General features: G+C 41.0%; 1 protein-coding gene and 1 long non-coding RNA gene across 2 annotated transcripts; one reads left to right on the plus strand and one right to left on the minus strand.

Moving 5' to 3' along the window:
* Positions 1-634: 634 nt before the first annotated feature.
* On the plus strand, positions 635-26849 carry LOC133551463 (collagenase 3-like). Its single transcript, XM_061898181.1, has 11 exons — positions 635-659; positions 12368-12549; positions 12652-12899; positions 15903-16051; positions 19507-19635; positions 22406-22567; positions 22645-22780; positions 24892-25025; positions 26147-26306; positions 26378-26481; positions 26589-26849. Exons 1-11 carry the CDS (start codon positions 650-652, stop codon positions 26696-26698), a joined length of 1524 nt encoding a protein of 507 aa, XP_061754165.1. The 5' UTR covers positions 635-649; the 3' UTR covers positions 26699-26849.
* Positions 1384-12308, minus strand: LOC133551464 (uncharacterized). The gene is made up of 6 exons (XR_009806501.1): positions 12245-12308; positions 11876-11899; positions 11600-11777; positions 9672-10608; positions 9390-9577; positions 1384-1643 (listed from the first exon to the last, which is right to left on the minus strand). It is a non-coding gene; the product is annotated as an uncharacterized LOC133551464 (long non-coding RNA).
* Positions 26850-27303: the final 454 nt, after the last annotated feature.

Below are 27303 nucleotides of genomic sequence, written 5' to 3' on the forward strand. Positions count from 1 at the left end.
ATGGAAACGGGGTTTGTAAAATATCAAGATTTCAGTGCCAAAAGTGTTGTTGTTGACACAAATTTACCTTGTACATGACATGATTTTTTAAACAACAATTGATAAACTACATGTTTCATGATATTAGGGTGTAACGATTGAAAGATACATAAATATATCAATTTATATTCCTAACTTACAAATATATCGATCAGTGCTTGCCAGGTTTGCCTTCCAAGAGATAGGTATCTATCGTTTTAAAAGAGAATCGATTGATTTTATGGATACTAGAAAAAGAAAACATTGGATTTACGAACGGCAGACTTTACGTGAAGTTGAGCACTTGTAATAATAACTATGTTAAACGTTAAGTTTTTTTTCAACCCATCTGTGACGTCATCAAAATAAAAATGGCGGTGGTAAAGAAAGGTGACAAAAAACGCAAGCGCCACAAGACAGTTGTGTACACCTGTGACGTGTGTCTGTACCTTTAAGAGGTGGCGCTGTTGTGTGTGACACGTGCGAGAGTGTCGCAGTGAACAGTGACGACGGAATTGACAGCGGAGCAAGTTACAGCAACACACCGCCTCCCGGAACACAAGGAGAAGTCATTTGATAAGAAAGAAATACAAGAAATGGATGAAGGAGGCAATGGGAATTAGAAGAGGAGATGCCAAGCGGTAATTGTTTTTTTAATGACGCCTCATGGTCACAATAATTCATGTTTGTTAGTGGATACATTTTAATATGTTTCTGTATTGGAAGCTTTGCATGTGTAAGGAATATGCAACTATTATTATTTGATTCTTGTTTATGTTGACAAATATGCTGTTTTAGACTGCAATATGACCAATGAAGGACACTTATTCCGCATGTCTAGCTTGTGTGCTATTGTGTGCTTAGCTTATGTGTAGCTGCTAGCTCCTCATAGCCATGTTGACATTTTTAAAAACAATTTTTTAAATGCTTAAAATAAAATAAAAGAACAACTTTGTGTGCTTATTGGAGGACATTTAGATGCTATTCGGCGGTCCAGCTTTACACAAGTAAACCTATCAGAGATGTTATGCAACATTTTACATGTAATCCCAAACTCCATCCATCCCTTTTCTACCGCTTGTCCCTTTTGGGATCGCGGGAGGTGCTGGAGCCTATCTCAGCTGCATACGGACAGAAGGCAATGTACACCCTGTACAAGTCGCCACATCATCGCAGGTGTTCCCAAACTATTTTTTTTAATCATCTTGGGGCAATATCTGATATCAATATTGGATTGGGGGTCGGGACACCCCGAAATGAGATGCCCCTTCTTTCTTTTGCTACGTTACTGTTATGTTTTTTACTGGGGAAGCAGACGGCACAGCAACGGGATGTCAAGTTCAATAGTTTTATTGAAGACTTGATGATTACGTGGAGTGTGTATGCTACTATGTTTTTTCTGCATGAATGGCTATGCATTGAATTGCCATATGTGAATACCCTGAGGGGTTGTTGAGGTGCGTGTTGGATGAATAGCGTCCAAATCCGGAGGGAAACAAGCCAGAGGAAGTCCAAAGTCCAAGCGGCGGTCAAAGGCAGGAGAACGGGTCCAAAGTCCAAACGAGGTCGAGGATCCGGGAAGGCAAATTGGGGCCAGGCGGGAAACAGCGGTGGTGACATGAACACTGTGGGAAGAGCAGGAGAAACAGGGATCAGGGAAAGAAAAGGTCACAAGGAAATAGGCAACGAGCAAGATCAGGATGTAGTCAGAGACACGCAGCTTGCGAGGAGTAGTTTACGTTCCGACATCGATTAGTCAGCATCGGCCATCATTATACTGCTGTCTTTCATCAACATCAGGTGTGTCAGGCGTGGACTGACGCCGAATGCGGCGGAGAGAGGGCGCGGTCTGCTTGATGAGCACGGGTGGGTGTGTGTGGTGCTTTCAGCGGAGCCTCTGTGTGCTCCAGCAGTAGTTGGAAGCACAGAGTGTGTGAGTGACACAACAGTTACCACCCACTGCTTGGTATTCTGAAGCTACATTATGGACAAAAATTGTGCTTGGTAAGCTACAGCAGTGGTTCGCAAATGGGGGTACGCGTACCTCTGGGGGTACTTGAAGGTATGCCAAGGGGTACGTGAGATTTTTAAAAAATATTCTAAAAATAGCAACAATTCAAAAATCCTTTATAAATATATTTATTGAATAATACTTAAACCAAATATGAATGTAAGTTCATAAACCGTGAAAAGAAATGCAAAAATACAATATTCAGTGTTGAGAGGTAGATTTTTTTGTGGACAAGTTCCATAAATATTGATGTTAAAGATTTCTTTTTTTGTGAAGAAAGGTTTAGATTTAAGTTCATGAATCCAAATGGATCTCTATTACAATCCCCAAAGAGGGCACTTTAAGTTGATGATTATTTCTATGTGTAGAAATCTTTCTTTATAATTGAATCACTTGGTTTTTTTTTCAACAAGTTTTTATTTTTTTTTATATCCAACTATCCATTTTCTACCGCTTATTCCCTTCTGGGTCGTGGGGGGTGCTGGTGCCTATCTCAGCTACAATCGGTCGGAAAGCGGCCACCTCATCGCAGTGTTTTTATATCTTTTTTTCCCCGAATAGTTCAAGAAAGACCACTCCAAATGGGCAATATTTTGCACTGTTATATAATTTCATAAAACAGAAACTGATGACATAGTGCTGTATTTTACTTCTTTATCTCTTTTTTTATCCCAACCAAAAATGCTTTGCTCTGATTCGGGGTTACTTGAATTAAAAAAATGTTCACAGGGGGTACATCACTGAAAAAAGGTTGAGAACCACTGAGCTACAGTATATAAAAAGAAAAACATGGCTTATGTAAATGTAAAAATTTACTTACTACCCTTCTTTCTTTCAACAACTTCTCCCACATTTTTTAACAGATTTCAACCACTCCATCATCATGTAGAATAATAGTGTTATCTATTTTTTGAGACCCGAAAACATCCTGGTTTTCACTCTTATCCATAACACTTAAACATGAGAACCGTATGTATTTTTTTGTCATTTCATTTATTTACTTTTTTATCTACCGTTTGTGTGACAGATTGAGTACAAACAAATGTGGTGGAAAATGCTATGAAACATAAATGGGTAGGATTTAATACAGTACGCTTTGCTTCTTCCTTCTCATTTTCAGAAAACTGTAAATATGTGACGCAGAACCATATTAAACCTGTATGTATGTCTCAACCAAACTTGCCAACCCTCCCTATTTTCCCGGGAGACTCCCAAATTTCAGTGCCCCTCCCGAAATTTTCCGGGGTAACCATTCTCACGAATTTCTCCCGATTTCCACCCGGACAACAATATCGGAGGGCGTGCCTTAAAGGCACTGCCATTAGCGTCCTCAACAACCTGTCGTCACGTCCGCTTTTCCTCCATACAAACAGCGTGGCGGCCCACAAACATATAATAGGCCGCTTTTACACACACATAAGTGAATGCAAGGCATACTTAAAAAACAGCCATACAGGTCACACTGAGGGTGGCCGTATAAAAAACTTTAACACTGTTACAAATATTGCGCCACATTGTAAACCCACATCAAACAAGAATGACAAACACATTTCGGGAGAAAATCCCCACCGTAACAAAACATAAACACAACAGAACAAATACCCAGAACCCTTGCAGCACTAACTCTACCGGGACGCTACAATATACACCCCCGTTACCATCAAACCCCCCGCCCCCCACACATCTCCGGGAATTCGGAAGTCTCAAGGTTGGCAGGTATGGTCTAAACACGCTGCAGGACTGATTGTATGGGATGTTTTACATGCAAGTTGATATCATCCGATACTTTTTTCAGTCATATCAGACCGGTTTCTGGACTGGATCGAATATTTATGGTTTGGATCAGTCATTTATGAACACATGCTCCATTGACATGTTTACGTTCTATTTGGACAACAGTATCATAATCTATTCGATTTTTTCTACTTGTTCTATATTATTCATAATCTATTTCGATAAAACAATAGCATTTATAACCTACTCTATGCATATCCTATTCTATTTAAAGTATTTTGAACATATTATCATTCTTGTGGTACTCATTGGGGGCTTCACGGTGGAAGAGGGGTTAGTGCGTCTGCCTAACAATACGAAGGTCCTGAGTAGTCAGGGTTCAATCCCGGGCTCGGGATCTTTCGGTGTGGAGTCTGCATGTCCTTCCCGTGAGTGCGTGGGTTCCCTCCGGGTACTCCGGCTTCCTCCCACTTCCAAAGACATGCACCTGGGGATAGGTTGATTGACAACACTAAATTGGCCCTGGTGTGTGAATGTGAGTGTGAATGTTGTCTGTCTACCAATGTTGGCCCTGCGATGAGGCGGAGACTTGTCCGGGGTGTACGCCGCCTTCCGCCCGATTGTAGCTGAGATAGGGACCAGTGCCTCCCGCGACCCCAAAGGGAATAAGCGGTAGAAAATGGATGGATGGATGGATGGATGGTACTCATTGGGCTAATTCTGGGGCCTTCCATCCATCCATCTTCTTCCGCTTATCCGAGGTCGGGTCGCGGGGGCAACAGCCTAAGTAGGGAAACCCAGACTTCCCTTTCCCCAGCCACTTCGTCTAGCTCTTCCCGGGGGATCCCGAGGCGTTCCCAGGCCAGCCGAGAGACTTAGTCTTCCCAACGTGTCCTGGGTCTTCCCCGTGGCCTCCTACCGGTTGGACGTGCCCTAAACACCTCCCTAGGGAGGCGTTCGGGTGGCATCCTGACCAGATGCCCGAACCACCTCATCTGGCTCCTCTCGATGTGAAGGAGCAGCGGCTTTACTTTGAGCTCCTCCCGGATGGCAGAGCTTCTCACCCTATCTCTAAGGGAGAGACCCGCCACACGGCGGAGGAAACTCATTTCGGCCGCTTGTACCCGTGATCTTATCCTTTCGGTCATGACCCAAAGCTCATGACCATAGGTGAGGATGGGAACGTAGATCGACCGGTAAATTGAGAGCTTTGCCTTCCGTCTCAGCTCCTTCTTCACCACAACGGATCGGTACAACGTCCGCATTACTGAAGACGCCGCACCGATCCGCCTGTCGATCTCACGATCCACTCTTCCCCCACTCGTGAACAAGACTCCTAGGTACTTGAACTCCTCCACTTGGGGCAGGGGCTCCTCCCCAACCCGGAGATGGCACTCCACCCTTTTCCGGGCGAGAACCATGGACTCGGACTTGGAGGTGCTGATTCTCATTCCGGTCGCTTCACACTCGGCTGCAAACCGATCCAGTGAGAGCTGAAGATCCCGGTCAGATGAAGCCATCAGGACCACATCATCTGCAAAAAGCAGAGACCTGATCCTGCGGTCACCAAACCAGAACCCCTCAACGCCTCTACTGCGCCTAGAAATTCTGTCCATAAAAGTTATGAACAGAATCGGTGACAAAGGACAGCCTTGGCGGAGTCCAACCCTCACTGGAAATGTGTTCAACTTACTGCCGGCAATGTGGACCAAGCTCTGGCACTGATCGTACAGGGAGCGGACCGCCACAATAACATAGTCCGATACCCCATACTCTCTGAGCACTCCCCACAGGACTTCCCGAGGGACACGGTCGAATGCCTTCTCCAAGTCCACAAAGCACATGTAGACTGGTTGGGCAAACTCCCATGCACCCTCAAGGACCCTGCCGAGAGTATAGAGCTGGTCCACAGTTCCACGACCAGGACGAAAACCACACTGTTCCTCCTGAATCCGAGGTTCGACTATCCGGCGTAGCCTTCTCTCCAGTACACCTGAATAAACCTTACCGGGTCTTTCTGGGGCCTTGTCACGTCAAATTTTTTCCCCCCAATAAAAACCTTCCCCCCATTTACTTCCGGGGTCATGATTATTACAGACGTTTTATTAACGCTATATTATAAAAATATTACACTATATTATAAAAATACAGACGTTTTGTTAACGCTATATTACAAAAATCAAATTAAAAAAACAATTTACAAACACAAGCTATGGGATGACGCATTTACTTCCGGGGTTACGTTTCCTCACGTTTCCTCTTAAGTCATCCCATAGCTTGTGTTTGTAAATTGTTTTTTAATTTTTTAAAAAAATTTTTAATAATATAACGTTAACAAAACGTCTGTATTTTTATAATATAGCGTTATTATTTTATAATATAACGTTAAAAAACGTGTGTATTAATCATGACCCCGGAAGTAAATGGGGGGGTTTGTAGGGGGAAGAAATTTGGCGTGACAGCCTCTGTATTAAATTTCATGCCATTTCATGTGTGCTGACATCAAAAAATTAAAATAAAGTTAAGTAGTACATTTCTATCACATTGCATTTTCCATTTAGCTGTGTATTTGTCTCTGTTCATTTCTGGCGTTCCTGTTTGTTGCGGTTTAAATTAGCCAATTTACATCTGACTCAATACAACACTAGTATTAACGTCCTGTTTTATAGTGGATGTGACAATCATCATGCTCAGAGCGTCCATATTTGGCAATAACCATAAGTTAAAGACATAAAGTGTGGTTAAACGTTAGGTATGTAATTTGATGTTGTAATAGTGGCTTTTTTTCTCACGCTGACACCAGTATTAGTCATTATGTTATGCTTACACGGTATCACTGCATGGAAAATAACAACTTCGACACCACACATAAACATTCAGTCATACTACACAGTTTACTTTGAATAATTAGGTAAAAAAAAATTAGTTGCATTTGTTAAAAAATATTCATATTGCAGATTAATTTGTGATTTTCAAAACGTAGCTCTTATTTACTCTGGGATAAAGTGAGATTATTTCAGAAGGTTTTTTTTTTTGTCTGACAAGCAACGTTATCAGCATGTGTAACTAAAAAAGACTAAAAACCACAACATTAGCTACACTTGTACAATCACATTCAGTAAATGCAGGACTATGAATCCGATTAATTCAATTTGAATACAAATTATACAGCCTATTTATTTTACATACATATACAGTAACTCCATTGACCGGGTTTTTGTATACCATCTCCGTTATGGTACGATATGTAATGGTAATACACGTAACAAACTAGTCCGGAACATTCTAAGAAACAGTGTCCAAAAAAGAAATTGGTGACTTTGTTTTTTTTTTTTTATTGAGTACAACTGCAAAATAATCCCCAACAGGACCAAAGAAAGTTGCGAGGGCAAGAGTAAATCTATCATTATCATCCAATATATGTGTTTTGTCTTCATAGATTTGGGTCTTTGGAATATTACCCTACATTAGTGAAGTGAATTTGTGAACTATATTTATATAGCGCTTTTCTCAAGTGACTCAAAGCGCTTTACATAGTGACACCCAATATCTAAGTTACATTTAAACCACTGTGGGTGGCACTGGGAGCAGGTGGGTAAAGTGTCTTACCCAAGGACACAACGGCAGTAACTAGGATGGCACAAGCGGGAATCGAACCTGCAACCCTCAAGTTGCTGGCACGGCCACTCTACCAACCGAGCTATGCAGTACATATTTTTTCGATGGGGAAAAATTGCTTTGGTTTTCATACGATTAAGGTTACACCTGTACTATTGGAACTAGCTGAGGAAAATATGACAAATAAATGATCAAAATGGTGCTTTAAAGGCCTACTGAATTGAGATTTTCTTATTTAAACGGGGATATCAGGTCCAGTCTATGTGTCATACTTGATAATTTCGCGATATTGCCATATTTTTGCTGAAAGGATTTAGTAGAGAACATCGACGATAAAGTTCACAACTTTTGGTCGCTAACAAAAAAGTTTTGCCTGTACCGGAAGTAGAAGCCGATGTGCGCGTGACGTAACCGGTGTGAGGGCTCCTCACATCCGCACATTGATTACAATCATGGACACCAGCAGCGCGAGCGATTCTGACCGAGAAAGCGACAATTTCCCCATTAATTGGAGCAAGAATGAAAGATTCGCGGATGAGGATAGTAAGAGTGAAGGACTGGAAGAAAAAAAAAAGACGAGGGCAGTGGGAGCTATTCAGATTTTATCAGACACATTTACTAGGATAATTCTGGAAAATCCCTTATCTGATTGTTGTGTTACTAGTGTTTTAGTGACATTATAAAGTCATACCCGAAAGTCGGAGGGGTGTGGTGACCGCCAGTCACGACTTTTAGCCGTGAGTGGTGCTGGGATAAAATGTCCGCTACAGCCAATAACGTCACAAGCACGCGTCAACATAAGCGTCATCATTCCGCGATGTTTTCAACAGGACACTTCGCGGGATATTTGAAATTGCAATTTAGTAAACTAAACCGGCCGTATTGGCATGTGTTGTAATGTTAAGATTTCGTCATTGATGTATAAACTATTAGACTGCGTGGTCGGTAGTAGTGGGTTTCAGTAGGCCTTTAACTTTGCCTCTCTTGCATGAAAAATAAACATTACTATAGCTATTTATTACTATAGTAACCAAAATACAGAGCTCTACCCAATAGACATGAAAAAACACACTTAGAGTCACTCTTGCATTTGTTTTATCTAATGTAGTAGACATAATCATAGAAAATGGGACATATCCTGTACTGTAATTCTTATGAGAAATGCCTGTAATATTGACACACGCGCAGTTTGACTTTAAGGATGATCCTCTGTGCCGTAGCTTAGATTTTTATAAATCTAATATTTTCATTGAGTATAAAAAACTGTTTGCACAAAGTTCTAACTGCGCTTTTTTTTTTTAAAAAACATAATTTGATGCCTCCAGACTTTAAATAACACCCCCATAACCACCTTTACACTCCATCCATCCATTCATTTCTACCGCTTATTCCCTTTGGGGTCGCGGCGGGCGCTGGTGCCTATCTCAGCTACAATTGGGCGGAGGGAGGGGTACACCCTGGACAAGTCGCCACCTCATCACAGGGCCAACACAGATAGACAGACAACATTCACACTCACATTCACACACTAGGGCCAATTTAGTGTTGCCAATCAACCTATCCCCAGGTGCATGTCTTTGGAGGTGGGAGGAAGCCAGAGTACCCGGAGGGAACCCATGCTTTCACGGGGAGGACATGCAAACTCCACACAGAAAGATCCCGAGCCCGGGATTGAACCCTGACTACACAGGACATTCGTATTGTGAAGCAGACGCACTAACCCCTCTTCCACCGTGAAGCCCACCTTTACACTAATTTTCCCTAATATAGTAGACATAGTCCATGGACAATAACAATGGAATTGATCAACTTGTGTTATGATTAACTGAGGAAGGTGACGGCAACAGACACTAGAGAACGATGTAGCTCTATAGATTTATTATATCAATTAACCATATATATAATAATCAAACAATAATAAATATAATTTAAGGAAATGGAGTGTGAACTACATCCAACAGTGTGTATGGTGTAAGACTATGTGTCATATATAACTGGAGGGTTTTACCTTAAATGTTGGTGAGAGCGAAAGAACACGGAAGTCCGTGGGACAGGCAGATGATCCAGGGCAGGAGCGAAGAGACAAGATCCGTTTCCAAGCGGGAGGTCGAGATCCAAGGGGGCAGTCTGAGAAGCAGGGGGACGACGATGAGGAATGATGAGACACAAAGAAACGTCAAACACGGGAACGGAGGTCTGCAGAAGGATGACACGACAATGAAACACGGAAGGAAAAACAGACAGAGAGAGCAGGATTGCATAAGCTGGATGAAGCAGGATGATTGCTTACAGAATGCCAACTGGAGACTATACTCCGGCGAGCGATGGCAGGTTGTCCAGGCTTAAGAAGGCAGCTCCTCCATTGCATGCAGGTGTGCTGATTGACGGTGAATGATTACAGCTGGTGGATGCCGCAGGGCGGAGACGCGCGCCCGTGGGCGTGTCCTCAGGTACGCTCACTGGAGCGCACAGATGGATGAGCGCTGTTGGCAGGGGTCTGAGCCGTAACAACTTGCCTCTCAATGAAATTGACAAGATCTCTTCGATAAGAAGTTCGGGTTTCTGGAGAACCTGTCTGTCCTGATAGAAATTATTATTTTGGATACACGATGGACTCTCGGGAGAAGTGGAGGGTTGTGTGCCTGGCGATTCTTTTAGTTGAGGACCTATTCAGAATCATGCTAACAGGACATCTGCTGATAAGTGTTGCCCTGGTGTATCGACAAATTCTGACGTTGGCAAGCTGTTTAAGGTACCCTTAAACTACCATAAATGAACAAGGAAATGGGATAGAATTGCTATGGAGTGAAAATGGGTGGGTGTCATGTTCAAATACTGATGACATCTATTAAACAAGACAAAAGGTAAAGAATCGAACAGAGACAGAATTCAATTTAGACTCAGATCTGAGGAGAGACATGGCCACTGTACTCTCTGTACAGGTCTGCACCACCCTCTGACAAAAAGGTTTACGTCTCCTCTTTTATTTAGATATTCAATGTTTACGCAACAACACATGTCACAACAGAAATGGGGAGTATGTAAACAGTCATTGTTTTCGGTCACATTGAAGACAAAATAAGATGCCTCGGGTTTGGGCTCGTCCTGGATTCAGCTTCGGCAGGTCTTTGAGGACAATAGATAACCCCTCCCGTCTCATTCCAACGTACACAGCGGAATCTTACAAGACTTTGCTTGGTGCAACAAAGACAGCTCTCATCTGTTCCCTGGAAACTCAGAGAATGGAAAGTTTTTCAGATAATTTACATACAATTTTTCTGACAGTAGGATTAAATAAACTCTGCTTCTTCCTACTCCTTTTTGTATGGGCTGTAATGAAACAACCGGAAATTCTGTATCTGATGCATTACATTGTATCCTATGCCCGTTCGAAATAAACTGAAACGGAACTGAACTGAATGATTGAGCTGCAGCAGTTTCTTTTTGAACTGAATCGCAAACTGGATAACATTTTGGAGAAGCTGTCTGCGCCGCAAGGGAAGTTATCAATATTTTGAGGACAAGAAATGGGTTTTCTTCAAACACAAACGTAATCTGGATTTTTGTCTTCCTGCTGGAACGGCTTGGCTAGGTAATAACTGTGAGACTAAGCAGTGTTGTTGACTTAATTTTTTTAATTTTTATCCATCATTCTATTTTCTACCGCTTGTCCCTTTCGGGTTTGTGGGGAGGGGGGATGCTGGAGCCTATCTCAGCTGACTTCGGGCGGTAGACGGGGTACACCCGGGACAAGTCGCCACCTCATCACAGGGCCCATCCATCCATCCATTTCCTACCACTTATTCCCTTTTGGGGTCGCGGGGGGCGCTGGCGCCTATCTCAGCTACAATCGGGCGGGAGGCGGTGTACACCCTGGACAAGTCGCCACCTCATCGCAGGGCCAACACAGATAGACAAACAACATTCACACTCACATTCAAACACTAGGGCCAATTTTAGTGTTGCCAATCAACCTATCCCCAGGTGCATGTCTTTGGAAGTGGGAGGAAGCCGGAGTACCCGGAGGGAACCCACGCATTCACGGGGAGGACATGCAAACTCCACACAGAAAGATCCCGAGCCTGGATTTGAACCCAGGACTGCAGGACCTCCGTATTGTGAGGCAGACGCACTAACCCCTCTGCCACCGTGAAGCCCCGTCACAGGGCCAACATTTTATAAAAAGTCCATACATCCATCAATCCATCCATTTCTTACCGCTTCTCCCTTTCAGGGTGGCGGGGGGGTGCTGGAGCATATATCAGCTGCATTCGGGCGGAAGGCGGTGTACACCCTGGACAAGTCGCCACCTCATCACAGGGCCAACCCATCCATCCATCCATTTTCTACCGCTTATTCCCTATGGAGTCTTGGAGGGTGCTGGAACCTATCTCAGCTACAATCGGGCGGAAGGCGGTTACACCCTGGACAAGTCGGCACCTCATCACAGGGCCAACATTTTATAAAAAGTCAAATCAAAAAAAAATTGCATACCTCTATGGACCTCCTGTTGAAGTTCTAATTGATTCACACACACACACACGCACGCACACACACACACACACACACACACACACACACACACACATACACACACACACACACACACACACGCACGCACGCACACACACACACACACACACACACACCACTTTAGACATTTTTATGCTTAAATAGGTAATTTGCTGCTAATACATAAATATGCAAATGTGTGCCTAGTAAAATGTATTTTGCAAAACGGCAAAGAACCATGATATTATTTTTTTTTAATTGGGGATGAAGCAAAGCCCCCAAAATTGGAAACATGAAGTGGTGAGGGATGACCGTATCGCTAAAAAGTATTAATGTTTTAGTCTTGCTCACCTCTGCAAATGTCCAAGTGCTTAAGAAACAAATCTTTAGTCACTTCCTAATGACAGAGTTGTTGTGGAAATCTTTAAAGTGGCATGAGTAATCTAATGCTGAGTTCCTCATCATCCTTATTAGGGAAATGGTGTTTCTCAACCTGCAGACATGTGGACTATATAAGAGCAGACACCAAAACACAAGTTGAACACATGAAAGCAAACATGGACGCTCTCAACGTGTGTTTTGTACTTTGCCTGGCAGCCACAGTAGGCTGTGTGCCCACGTCTTATTCTACGGAACCTGACGACACTTTTGCAGAGGTACGTTTGTTTTACTGCCTTTGTCTCTGGATGTTGAATGTTACGTAGACATTTTATGGAATAAATCTAGATTTCGTCTGATGAAACTGCCTCTGTTTGCAGAGCTACCTCAAAAAATTCTACGACCTAAAGGAGGCGGATGGCCCAACGTTTAGACGGGGGATCAGTGCGCTCAGTCGGAAGCTGAGCGAGATGCAGAGATTCTTTGGTCTACAAATCACAGGCACGCTGGATGCGGACACCTTGGAGATGATGAAGAAGCCTCGCTGTGGCGTTCCTGACCAACAAACTGCTCATTTCTCCACTTTTGGAAACAACTTCAAGTGGCAGAAAAATAGTCTGACCTACAGGTAAATGATTTCATAATCACCTCATTGACAATAACCTATGGAGGATCAAATGGTGCAAAATTAAGTAATTAAATAAGTCTTTAAATAATTACTTAAACGTGCCATAATGTGTGTCATTAGTTTAAAGTGAAAGTGCATATATTTTTTTAAATTATGTCATTAATAAATTCAAATTATTCAATTTCATTAATGTATTGTATCATTATACTGTGTATATATATATATATATATATATATATATATATGTATATATATATATATATATATATATATATATATATATACTGTATATATTGTATACATTGTACAATGTATACATTATTAATGCAATCATTTATTTCACGATTTAATTAATCTTTTGATGATGAATTTATGTATTTCACTATTTAATGCACATGTGTATGTGAGGTCAAATCTTTAAATACTTACTTAAATGTGTCATTGATTACAGTAATTGTAATAATAAGCCGCTGCTCCTCCACATCGAGAGGAGCCAGATGAGGTGGCTCGGGCATCTGGTCAGGATGCCACCCGAACGCCTCCCTAGGGAGGTGTTTAGGGCACGTCCAACCGGTAGGAGGCCACGGGGAAGACCCAGGACACATTGGGAAGACTATGTCTCCCGGCTGGCCTGGGAATGCCTCGGGATCCCCCGGGAAGAGCTGGATGAAGTGGCTGGGGAGAGGGAAGTCTGGGCTTCCCTGCTTAGGCTGCTGCCCCCGCGACCCGACCTCGGATAAGCGTAAGAAGATGGATGGATGGGATGGATGAATTAATTTACTGAAAATATATATTTATTAATTTCACTATTTTAATAATTATTTCATTATATCACTTATTTAATTATTCTAAAATTGAATTAATCATTTAATGACATACACTATCTAATTATTTAATGAACATGTGTATGGAGGATTAAAATGACAAATGAACCTATCGTCAATAATGACTTTAAATATGTCATTATTTAAAATGTAGAAATAAATAAGTAAATTATATATAACATCCATCTATCCATCTGTTTTTCTACCTACCGCTTGTCCCTTTTGGGATGGCGGGGGGTCGCTGGAGCCTATCTCAGCTGCATTCGGGCGGTAAAAAAAAAGTTGGATTATTTGAGATGAATTAATTCAACAAAGTATTTCACAATTTAGTAAATCATTTCATAATTGTATGATTTTGAAGTTTTAATTATTTATTTGAATATTTGATTAATTAATCATTTTATGGTTTTATTTACTTTTTTCCTGACATATTGATGTATTTAATTATTTAATGAACACAGCGCTTCATGAACTCATTGTATCCGTCATAGTCAGTGGGCAAGTCCTAACTTACCGGCACTTACACTTGTCTGTGGAACTTTGACCAGAGAGGCGAATCAGTAATTGTCAATAACTTGGTCTGAAAGAGCGGAAATAACTCAGACAACTTAAATGAATTCCTTTAATTTAACTGCTACCTGCTCTGAGTCAGCAGGTGTTTGCTTCCACATACAAACGTTTGTACTTCGCAAGACATAAAATATCTACCACTGGTACTGTATAGCCACCTTAACCGCCATGTTTTCAGAGACTTCCAAAGTTTCAGACTTCAGACTAAAGCAATCATTGGACTAGATCAAGGGTGTCAAATGTACAGTCCACGGGCCGGATCAGGCCTGCGAACAGGTTTTATCCGGCCCGCGGGATTAGTTTGCTAAGTATAAACATGATCCGAAAATTTTGGAATGAACAAAACTGCTGTTCTAAATGTGTCCACTAGATGTCACAATAGCAGTTCTTTGTATCTTTGTAGATGATGCCACGTATGTACCAGAAACATAAACCCCTTGATGTTAGTTAGAAAGATGATCAAACTACATAAATAACATCCTGTAATTCGATTTTTATATAACTTTTTTATCTTGATAGATTGAAAATGATCACAATGAGTTGACTGATGAACATCATTCTATCATTTATTCAAATTGCCACGTGGAAAAGGCAGGTCTTGAGGCAGCAAGTACCTATGCCTCAAGGTAGGGGGCGATATATTGTCAACTTGCAGTTCAATGCCTCAGCAGTACTCTGACTCGCCACACTGGGAGAAGTGGGGGCGCTCAAGCTAGCAGACACAGGTCTCTATAGCGGAAGCCAGCCTTTTTTCTTTTTTTTTCTTTTTTTTAACTGTATTTATAACAAACATGGCATTTTCATTAGTGTAAGCCAGCGTTTGTGGTGCAAAAATATTGTTTAATTTCTTTTCAGAATGCCATCCATCCATCCATTTTCTACCGCTTATTCCCTTTTGGGGTCGCGGGGGGGGCGCTGACGCCTATCTCAGCTAAAATCGGGCGGAAGGCGGGGTACACCCTGGACAAGTCGCCACCTCATCGCAGGGCCAACATAGATAGACAGACAACATTCACACTCACATTCACACACTAGGGCGAATTTAGTGTTGCCAATCAACCTATCCCTAGGTGCATGTATTTGGAAGTGGGAGGAAGCCGGAGTACCCGGAGGGAACCCACACATTCACGGGAAGAACTTGCAAACTCCACACAGAAAGATCCCAAGCCTGGGATTGAACCCAGGACTGTAGGACCTTCGTATTGTGAGTCAGACGCACTAACCCCTCTTCCACCGTGTTTTTGTTGTATTTTTAAACAACGAAAACAATCTGAAGTTGTCTTTATTTTTAAGTTATCGTGATTCTTGCCAGCCCGGCCCACTTGGGGGTAGATTATTCTCCATGTGGCCCCCGATCTAAAATGAGTTTGAAACCCCTGGGCTAGATTCTTGTTAGCCCCGCCCACTGATTTAATGGCTGAGTTTGACGGATAAAATACATTTTACATCTAATAACGCGTGTATGCATTTTATTCAAATTATAACAAATTAATGACACATTTAAGGCATTCTTTAAAAAGTATTCGCAAAATGTTGTACCATCGGACCTTCTATATTAAGCAAGCATGCAGTTCATGTTTCATTTTTTTTTTTTTTTTTTGATCTGCAGGATAGAGAACTACACACCAGACATGTCCCAGTCAGAGGTGGATGATTCCATAGTAAAAGCTCTGGACGTTTGGGCCAAAGTGACTCCTCTTAGATTCACTAGAATCTACACTGGCACAGCAGACATCATGATCTCCTTTGGTCGCCTGTGTGAGTACAAAACATTCCAAAATGTATTTTAGGTTCAATTTAAGATTGCACACAGTCCACAACAAAACTTGAAACACTTGCTACCAGCATTGAAAAATGTTCCAGTATATTAACAAGTGTAAAATTGAATAAAGAATACAAATGAAAAAAGTATAGACAAGATATTGCTTGAGGAGGAGCAGCAGTGCTTCAGCAGCATTCAAATATTTCTACATTTGTACAACTTTAAAACAGACTTGCCGAAAAACATTGAAAAAACATCAATTACTTCTCACTCACAATTGATTTGATTTGAGTGCCCCAAAGGGGTATCACATCCAGGCAAGGAAAAACTCCAAAAGTCTATGCTGGTAAAAAGAAGAAACTTTGGGAGAATATTTTCTTTTTCCAGAAAAATTCAACTCACAAAACATTGACCCAAAAACATTTTTAAAAAATCTAAACATTTTTTCCCAAATAAAATGAAAAAATCTCTAAAAAACTTTTAAAAACTTTTAAAATGTTACAAACATGTATGTTTTATATTAAAGATGTGCCCTGTAAAACATTAAAAAAATCATACACATTTTCTCAAAATACATAAAATAAAATAAAAAACGGGAAAAGTGAAGTGAATTATATAGCACTTTTCTCTAGTGACTCAAAGCGCTTTTACATAGTGAAACCCAATATCTAAGTTACATTTAAACCAGTGTGGGTGGCATTTGGAGCAGGTGGGTAAAGTGCCTTGCCCAAGGACACAACAAAAGTGACTAGGATGGCGGAAGAGGGCATCGAACCTGGAACCCTCAAGTTGCTGGCACGGTCGCTGTACCAACCGAGCTATACCGCTCGGTATAAAAAAGGTCGTGCAATCCAAGCATGTCGGCCAATAGGAGAAAGCAGATTTATGCTTTATTTTATTAAAGAGAAACGTGTGGAGCTGTGCATCTTTCTCGGAAACCCACACTCAAATTTCCCTAGCTGTATGTTACCCAGCAAGTTGGAAGTTATAAACGAGCACATATGTAGATGTAACTCCATATGCTGTAACGCCCATGGTAACCGACGTGCTTACAAGGCGGCTGTCTTGGCGGGGGCCACATTTCCATTAATGGCAATGCGATACAATTGAAAAACAAATCATAACTTGCTTATCCCACAATCAATCTTCATGTGTTTTACTTTATTGACAACGTAAAATCCAAGTGCTTGTAATGTACAAATATTCCCAAAAAAAATCTTACTCATAAAATATTATTGCCTGTGTCCTTGTTTTTAAGCATAGGCATGCAACTAAAAGGGGCGTAACATATTTAGTTATATCCATAGATTTGCATGTGTATTATCCATGCACATGCGTGGTTACTTGTGCAGAGCCGGACAGCCAGTTAACATCAAAATGTCCTCCTATAAGCACACAAGGTTGGTCTTTTATTCTGTTTAAGTCAAGTCACTCACAAAATGTAAACATGGTAGGCTATAGTCTACTAGGAGCTAGCAGCTACACCACAGCTAAACACAAAATAGCATACAAGTTAGACATACAGTGCGTCATTGGTTCTCAACCTTTTTTCAGTGATGTACCCCCTGTGAACATTTTTAGATTCAAATACCCCTTAATCAGAGCAAAGCATTTTTGGTTGAAAAAAAGAGATAAAGAAGTAAAATACAGCACTATGTCATCAGTTTCTGATTTATTAAATTGTATCACAGTGCAAAATATTGCTCATTTGTAGTGGTCTTTCTTGAACTATTAGGAAAAAATAGACATAAAAAGAACTAAAAACTTGTTGAAAAATAAACAAGTAATTCAATTATAAATAAAGATGTCTACACATAAAAGTAATCATCAACTTAAAGTGCCCTCATTGGGGATTGTAATAAAAATCCATCTGGATTCATCAACTTCATTCTAAACATTTCTTCACAAAAAAAGAAAATCTTTAACATCAATATTTATGGAACATTTCCACAAAAAAGAATATCGCATTGTTGTATTTCTTTTCACAGTTTATGAACTTACATTCATATTTTGTTGAAGTATTGTTCAATACATACAGTTTGTATATTTATAAATGATTTTTTAATTGTTACTATTTTTAGAATATTTTTTTAAAATTTCACGTACCCCTCTGGCAGGGGTCGGGAACCTTTTTGGTGGGGAGAGTCATGAAAACCAAATATTTTAAAATGGATTTCTGTGAGAGCCATATAATATTTTTTAACACTGAATACAACTAAATGCCTGCATTTTTAAGTAAGACCAACATTTTAGAGTATAATAAGTCTCTTATTCTTTGTAATAACATTGTTGTTCTGAAGCTCACCAATAATGAATAAAATAGTTCTGAATTAGACTTTTTGAACTGGTGGGGTAGAAAACGGATGGATGGATTACAATGCATGAGTAGGTTTTATATTTTCAACGTTGTTTTTAACACTTTAACACGTACCATGAATTGATTTACGTGGACCCCGACTTAAACAAGTTGAAAAACTTAATCGGGTGTTACCATTTAGTGGTCAATTGTACAGAATATGTACTGAACTGTGCAATCTACTAATAAAAAGTTTCAATCAATCAATCAAAACTGTGATTACCAGTGGAATTATTCATTACTTATCGTGTTAAGCAATGTCAGCTAAGATTTATCTGAGAGCCAGATGCAGTCATCAAAAGAGCCACAACTGGCTCTAGAGTCATAGGTTCCCCTACCCCTGCCCTATGGGTACACGTACCCCCATTTGAGAACCACTGATCTAAAGTACTGTCAGGGTTTATTTTGAAGTAAAATGCGTCAAAAGTCTCCTCATTCATCTATGCTGACTGATCACTGATTGTACTACAACTCTTAATAGCCATTCAGGTCTAAATAAATTATATGTTAATCTGCTTTTAAAACATCCATCCATTTTCTATGGCGTGTCCCTTATGGGGTGGCGAGGGGTGCTGGAGCCTATCCCGAATAATGAAATAATTTTTTTGCGATTAATCTCCAGCGTGAACATGTTGACTTAGACCGTTTAAATTGGCTTGCAATGTTTTTCGAATCAATGTTGTTCTAAGTTTGCGTGTGAACATCTCATATCACATTGTCTCTTGTTTTGTGGGAGTGGCGTGGATGGTTATGCCAGCATGTTTCAGACATTCTTGATTTGGGATATGGCCAGGGGTGCGTTTGAGTGACATGTTTCACTTTGTTATTGTACAATTGTTACACAACACACATTGCTCAACAAAGTCACATGTCAGTGCAGGTAACTAAGCTCATTGCTCTGCGTGTCTGACCTTGAGGACAAAGGGGGTCTTTATCTTCATTTCTGCTGACTAGGGTTGGGAAATTCCCAAAAATGTCCTAAAAGTTTTTCGGGAGGATCTTCCTGTTCAGTTGTTTTGCAATTCTGTAACTGCATGAATCACACAGTGGACTTAGCTAGAATGATTTTAATCTATTGGTTTGATTTATAAACAGCGCATGGTGATTTTTACCCTTTTGACGGTCCCGACGGAACTCTCGCCCACGCCTTCGCTCCGGCTCCTGGCATCGGGGGAGACGCTCATTTTGACGATGACGAGACTTTTACGTTTCGCTCCAATTCAGGTAAGTTGTTTAAAGTTGCGAGTACTTTCCTTTCCAGTTTTTGGGCCATCCAGGCCATCGCAACTGTTTTTTTCAGTAAATTTACCGAAAAAAAACCCAACTCACGTTTATTCAGGCCATCTACTTTCTGCGTATTTACGTCATACATCAGTAGCTTAAAGGAACTTTGGTAGCCTGTAACCTGTTTTTGAAACCGTTTTTTTAAATATTTGTACACCCATTAATACATTGTGAAAATCAGTCAGAATTGAGAATTGAGAAATTATTCTGGGGCTTCACGGTGGGAGAGGGGTTAGTGCGTCTGCCTCACACTACGAAGGTCCTGCAGTCCTGGGTTCAAATCCAGGCTCGGGATCTTTCTGTGTGGAGTTTGCATGTTCTCCCCGTGAATGCGTGGGTTCCCTCCGGGTACTCCGGCTTCCTCCCACTTCCAAAGACATGCACCTGGGGATAGGTTGATTGGCAACACTAAATGGGCCCTAGTGTGTGAATGTGTGTTGTCTGTCTATTTGTGTTGGCCATGCGATGAGGTGGCGACTTGTCCAGGGTGTACCCCGCCTTCCGCCCGATTGTAGCTGAGATAGGCGCCAGCGCCCCCCGCGACCCCAAAAGGGAATAAGCGGTAGAAAATGGATGGATGGATGGAAATTATTCTGAATCTCAACGTCAACACGAGAATCGGAATACAATCTTAAACCCTACAGTTCAATTTGACTTAAAATATGTTTGGCAGTATTCATCCGTTGAGGCTCACAGAAGAAGCATGACTGACTTTGTGCTGTTAAAAAACATTTTAAGTGATCGTTTTCTCACAAATGATCTCTATGCTAACGTTCTAATGTCAGCTTTTGGCATTGACAAAGTTGTTGCTCCTTTGCATCTTTACACAGTCCCTCCAGGATTTTCCCGATGTTGCAATCAAACTATCTATCCAACCATTTTCTACCGCTTGTCCCTTTTGGGGTGGCGTGGGGTACTTTAGCCTATCTCAGCTGCATTCGGGCGGAAGGCGGTGTACACCCTGGACAAGTCACAACCTCATCGCAGGGCCAACACAGATAGACAGACAACATTCACACTAACATTCACACACTAGGGCCCTTTTAGTGTTGCCAATCAACCTATCCCCAGGTGCATGTCTTTGGGGGTGGGAGGAAGCCGGAGTACCCGGAAGGAACCCACGCAGTCCCCTGCTAATTAAGCGCTGCCTCACAACATTGTCAAATTCCTTGCAAAATCGAATTTGTCCCAGCAGCACTAAAACACAACGCAATTATCAGCTATCTCCTTGCATCGTCACTCCTTTGTTTACATAACGGAGATTCATGCATTCACTTATTAATTACCTACCATTCACTCATTTACCAACAAAATCCCCGCAATAAATCGCGCTCAACGGTCACTCCATGTTCAAACCCAAAGTGTGGCTAAACAATGTTTGAACATGAACTAAAGTCTACGATCCACTTTCAAGCATGAATGTCTGCAGTTTGTAGACTACAGAGCAGGTGTTTTCTTTACATGCTGATGGAGCACACTGTTGGTTAAGATATTTATGAAATGAGTGACGTGGTGTCAGGGGAGGCAAGTGAGGCATTGCCTCACCTGCCACCAGGTGGCTTAACTATGAGATGATCCAAAACAAAGTAATAAAATAAAATAAGTTTTAATATTTATCTTTTAGTTTATGCTTTCTATGTGATTTTGTTGTGGTTCCTGTATATTTTGATACTTTTCATGGTCAAAATCGCGGAAATTCCGTGTTTCCTGATCAAAACAATGCAGCAGATGAAAAGTGAGGCAGACACAGGCGGTGCCTCCACGGTTACACACAGTGTGTATTGGCCGTGCGTGCTAGGGGGCGCATGCTTGTTGCCACGTGGAAAAGGCAGGTTTTGAGGCAGCAAGTACCTCTGCCTCAAGGTAGGGGGCGATATATTGTCAACTTGCAGTTCAATGCCTCAGGAGTACTCTGACTCGCCACACTGGGAGAAGTGGGGGCGCTCAAGCTAGCAGACACAGGTCTCTCCAGCGGAAGCCAGCCTTTTTTCTATTTGTTCTTTTCTTTAACTGTATTTATAACAAACATGGCATTTGCATTAGAGTAAGCCAGCGTTTGTGGTGCAAAAATATTGCTTAATTTCTTGGAATGAAATTGAATTAAATGAATGTTTCTGCCAATATGGAGGATTATATACTGTATCCAAGATGAAATACTTCTCTAAACTGGACTTTAAGACAAAATGAATGCGATCACACAAAGTGTGTTTTCATGGAGGATAGCTATTGCTGCTTCAGATACAAACACAGAAAGGTAAAATACACTCACAATACTTGATTTATTTTGTTAAAAGGAAATGGGACCCAAAAATATTTAATAACAACTTTACCAAATAGTTTTTGGACCCATTTATTATATCATAATATCATCATGATAACTTTAAAAGCGAATAACTCCCTTTGTACCTGTAACTCTAATGTGCAACCCAAATCAACAATGACTAGAGCTGCACATATGAATTTATGTAAAAAAAAAAAAAAAGAAGAAAAAAAAGTATCTATGCCTCACCTGGTGTTTAGTTCACCGCACGTCACTGTATGAAATACACTAAGCCTAATTTTACTCTTTATGAAGCCTGTCTGGAGGAGAGGCGAAATGTCTTCTAATACAAACTGAACAGTCCAGTTTTGATCGCTAGAGGGTCCCTGAGAATACAATGACCATCTGTCATATACAGTTTTTGTTCAATGTACCGTATTTCTATTTTAGGATATGTGCTCTTCCTGGTGGCGGCCCATGAGTTTGGTCACTCCCTGGGCTTGTCTCATTCTCAAGACCCCGGTGCCCTCATGTACCCCATATATTCCTACACCAACCCCAACAGCTTCCGCCTGCCGCGAGACGACATCAATGGCATCCAATCGCTTTACGGTATGTCCCACCTCACTGCTTTGTAGCCTGCATGGTATTTCTACCGCCCTCCAGTAACAGACCTATTTAATTACCAGGTGCGAATACTGATGTGGATCCCGATACGAACCCCGATGAACCTGAACCCCCCAGCACTCCTGATGCCTGCGACACCAGCATGGTGCTGGATGCTGTAGCCACCCTGCGGGGAGAGATGCTCTTCTTCAAAGACAGGTATCACCAAAGCTGGCAGTTTGGCCTAAAATCTATATCGCGATACAGCACAGATTGCAGCTTCTTACGATGTCACAGTATATTATTTTGCTTGTAAATGATAATCGAATCATTTCAAAACACCTTAAAAAGCTGTCTGCTGATGTATGCAGTAACATCCATTCATTTTCTACCGCTTGTCCCTTTTGGGCTTGCGGGGGGTCGCTGGTGCCTATCTCAGCTACAATCGGGCGGTAGGCGGGGTACACCCGGGACAAGTCGCCACCTCAACGCAGATGCAGTAACATATTGCGTAATTTCCAGTTGTATTAATTTCTCGAAACTATTATTAACATACTTGCTAATTTTCTGTTAATAGTTGGTTACTTTCTGTTTGCTTTGGATACTTTACGTTTGTTTTGGGCGATACTACAAATTTGGGTATCAATCCAATACCAAGTAGTTAGAGGGTCTTTATCGACCATACCAACGCTGATACTGGTACTTTAAATTTTCAATAATAATGAATGATTCCACTTTTAATCACAATTACAATCGGACAAAAACAAAGGATATAAATCTCTTTATACCCTTTTTACGAGTAAAAAATTGTACAATAAAGTCAATATTAGGGGTGATAAAAATCATCATGATTCTAAAACAATAATTTAATTTATTTTTCTTTAATAATTAGAATTTTTTCTTTACTAATTGAAAAAAAATGTTTTTTTAAGCCAACTCCTCACTTACTCGCTACATACATATGTCATACAGCACGTCAGCATCTAAGACGAACTTTTGCAACCTGTCTTCAAGTCAAGTCTTTACTCTCCTTTATATACCAAATATATCGCGAGAATTGATTTGAATCGAGAATCGTGCTGAATCTGGAATCGATTCTGAAGTGAATCGTCACACAGAAAATCGGAATCAAATCGTGAGTTGTTGTAAGAGTCCCATTCCATTAGCTATACAGGAAAGTAATTAAACCAGAGCTAAAAGTTCTTGTTTCCTGAGTATGTAAACAATAACAAAAACGACAAAATTTATTCTGTGAAGATGAAAAATATCAGTCTATTCCCTGTAATATCGACCATACTGTTACAATACTTGGTGTCATTACCGTCGACATTTGTATCAATTTGCCTACCTCTGTTTACATTAAAGAACTCTATATTAGCAGTTAGCAATACTTGCCAACATTGAGACCACCGAATTTGGGAGACAAGGGGCAGGGGGAGGTGAGGTGGGCGGGGTTGGGGAAGGGGACGGGGTTTGGTGGTAGCAGGGGTGCATACTGTAGCATCCTGGAAGAGTTAGTGCTGCAAGGGGTTCTGGGTATTTGTTCTGTTGTGTTTATGTTGTGTTATGGTGCGGATGTTCTCTCGAAGTGTGTTTGTCATTCTTGTTTGGTGTGGGTTCACAGTGTGCCGCATATTTGTAAAAGTATTGAAGTTGTTTATACGGCCACCCTCAGTGTGACCTGTATGGCTGTTGACCAATTATGCCTTGCATTCACTTATGTGTGTGGGCCGACACGCTGTTAGTACGGAGGAAACCCGGACGTGACGCTTTAAGGCACGCCCCAATATTGTTGTCTGGGTGGAAATCGGGAAAAATTTGGTAGAATGGTTGCCCCGGGAGATTTTCGGTAGGGGCACTGAAATTCGGGAGTCTCCTGGAAAAATCGGGAGGGTTGGCAAGTATGTCTACGGTGCGTAGTGTTCCTTGTCTTTGTCCTCCAGTGATAATGTACTTTTAGCCACGGAGGCGAAGATTAGTGAATTAGAAGCAACTTCGCACTGTGAAGGGACAATAGCTTGCTAGTGAGTTTGAGTTTGAGTTTGAATTTATTTCGAACATGCAAGCATACAACATGATACATCACATGATACATCACATGATACATGAGGACGTTACATTTTATGGAGGACCGGTTTCTCACTTGTCGCTGTCAACAGAGCCCGACTATTCCATCAACATGCATTATCAGGATATAACCAGCATACTAAAAGCTCTATCTTCGACCAAATGTATATAATTTTTGTCGTTTATCGTCAATATCGCGCAACCCTACTTTGCATTTGTTGTTACATCTAATAATGCTGATTGATGCCTTTGTGTTCTGTCAGGTTCTTCTGGAGAGTTTATCCTCAGAGCAGAACACCTCAGCAGAGTTTCATCACAAACTTGTGGCCCAACGCCCCCAACAAGGTTGATGCTGCTTACGAGAACAAAGATTCAGGGAATATTTGCCTTTTTAAAGGTATGTGTCAATTAGGTTAGTTCACCTTGCCCAACGGGATTTCTTAGAGCAAGTGTGCCCTTAATCTCCCCACGCAACCCATTTTTAATCCTCAATACCATCTCTAATGCACCTTTAAGGTCACAAAGAAAACCATTTTTAATGTGTGCCGTCAAACTCCCCACACAACCCATTTTTTAAATATCATCGCTGATGTGCCCTTACCTCCCAAAAAGACCTCTTTTAAATGCATAATGTCTTCTCTGATGTGCTTTTAATCTCCTGGTGGAACCCGTGTTCAATACATAATATTAATGTCCTGATGGAACCCATTTCAAATACATAATATAGTCTCCAATATGCCTGTAATCTCCCGCAAGAAACCATTTTAATCTCTGATGTGCCCTTAATCTCCTGTCGGAGACAGTTCTCAAAATGTGACTTCAACCTTCCGATGTAACCCCTTTTCAATAGGTATTGTGATCGCTGATATGCCCTTAACCTCACGACAGAACCCATTTTAGATATGTGATATAATCCTGGATGTGCTTTAAATCTACCGACGGAACCTATTTTCAATAAACATTATTATCTTTGATGTTTCCCTAATCTCCCAACAGTTCCCTTAATTTCCCAATGGAACCACTTTTCAATAGGTAATATAATATCTGATGTGCCCTTATCTCCACAACAGTACCCAATTTAAACATGTTCCCTTAATCTCCTGACAGAAACAATGTTTAATATGTGCCCTTAATATACCAACAAAATACATTATATATATGTGCCCTGAATCTCCCGAAAAAAAAAACATTTTGAAAATGTGCCCTTAATCATCCAACATAAGACATTTTCAATAAGTTTCCTGAGTCTTCTAATGAAAACAATTATCAATATGTGCCCATATCCTAAAACATTATCGATATGTTCCCTTTATTTCCCAACGAAAACCAATTTAAATATGTGCTCTTAATCTCCTGATGGAAAGTAATTGCATTACGTATCATTAATTTCTCGACAAAAAAAAATTATGTGCCCCTAATCTCCCAAAGGGAACCATTTTCAATATGTACCCCTAATCTCTTGACGGAACCCATTTTCACAACATAATATCTAAAGTGTATTCCCTTTTCTTGCTGCAGGTAATCGGGTGTGGTCTTTTCGAGGCTACGACCTTGTTCAAGGTTATCCGAGAACATTATCACATTTTGGTTTGCCCAAAAGCGTGACAAAAGTGGATGCAGTTTTGTACGATGAGGAATCTGGGAAGTCTCTGTTCTTTGTTGGCAAATCTTACTACAGGTATGATCCATGGTGACTCCAACATTGGTTGGTTAAAAATCAGGAATAACATTGTTGTTTGTGTCTTGAAGATACGATGAAGCCAGAAAGACGATGGACGAGGGATTCCCCAAACCTGTTTATGAGACTTTTTCTGGTCTGGCGGGGAAGGTGACGGCAGCTTTCCAGTACAAAGGTGATCATGATAATCAATATGACTAATTAATATTATTATACTAACAAACATTGTGTATAATTCTCTTTTGTGAATATGAATACTAAAAAAAATCCTCTGTTTTCCAGGTTTTACTTACATCTACAGTGGAAGTCACATGTTTGAGTACAGCCTAAGCACTGGGACGTTTTTCCGAGTTCTTGGAAACAACTACTTCTTGCCTTGCACCAACTTCTAAACTACTTCCTACTGTGTAATGTTTTCTTTGTTAAATTACAAATCACTGTTACCACTGTATCCATCCAACATTATTTATGAAGCACCAGGATTGAATGTCACAATGCATTGATGAACATAAGCTGTGCCAAATAAAATATTCATACAACATATTCATTTCCTTGTGGGTTCATTTTTTATTTCCCATTAAGGGATAAACTGGTGGTCCTTCTGTCAAACTTGGACTTGGACGTGGGTTATTTTCCCGAGGTGCGAAGCGAATGGAGTGGAAACGGCGTGAAGGTACATGTTTATTTTACTCATAACAGTAATAAACAAAAAGCGCGTACGAGGGCGGAAGTGCAAAAGCTGGGCTATGAAACAAAAGGCTAGGATAAAAGCTAAAACTACAAATACGAAGCAAAAACACTTGCACTGTGGCATGAATAACAAAACTTGCACTGTGGCATCAATAACAAAACTTACACGGCGTGGACAAAATGAACAGCATAGCAAGGCATGAAGCAGATAATTGAGGGCGTGAAGGAGGTGATGTTGCCAGGCTGACTACCTGGTTACTGTGGCTGAAATAATGAACATGGTAAGTGCAAACAGATGTGAGACAAG

The sequence above is a fragment of the Nerophis ophidion genome, linkage group LG04 (assembly GCF_033978795.1).
Source record: "Nerophis ophidion isolate RoL-2023_Sa linkage group LG04, RoL_Noph_v1.0, whole genome shotgun sequence".
NCBI classification, from domain to species: domain Eukaryota; kingdom Metazoa; phylum Chordata; class Actinopteri; order Syngnathiformes; family Syngnathidae; genus Nerophis; species Nerophis ophidion.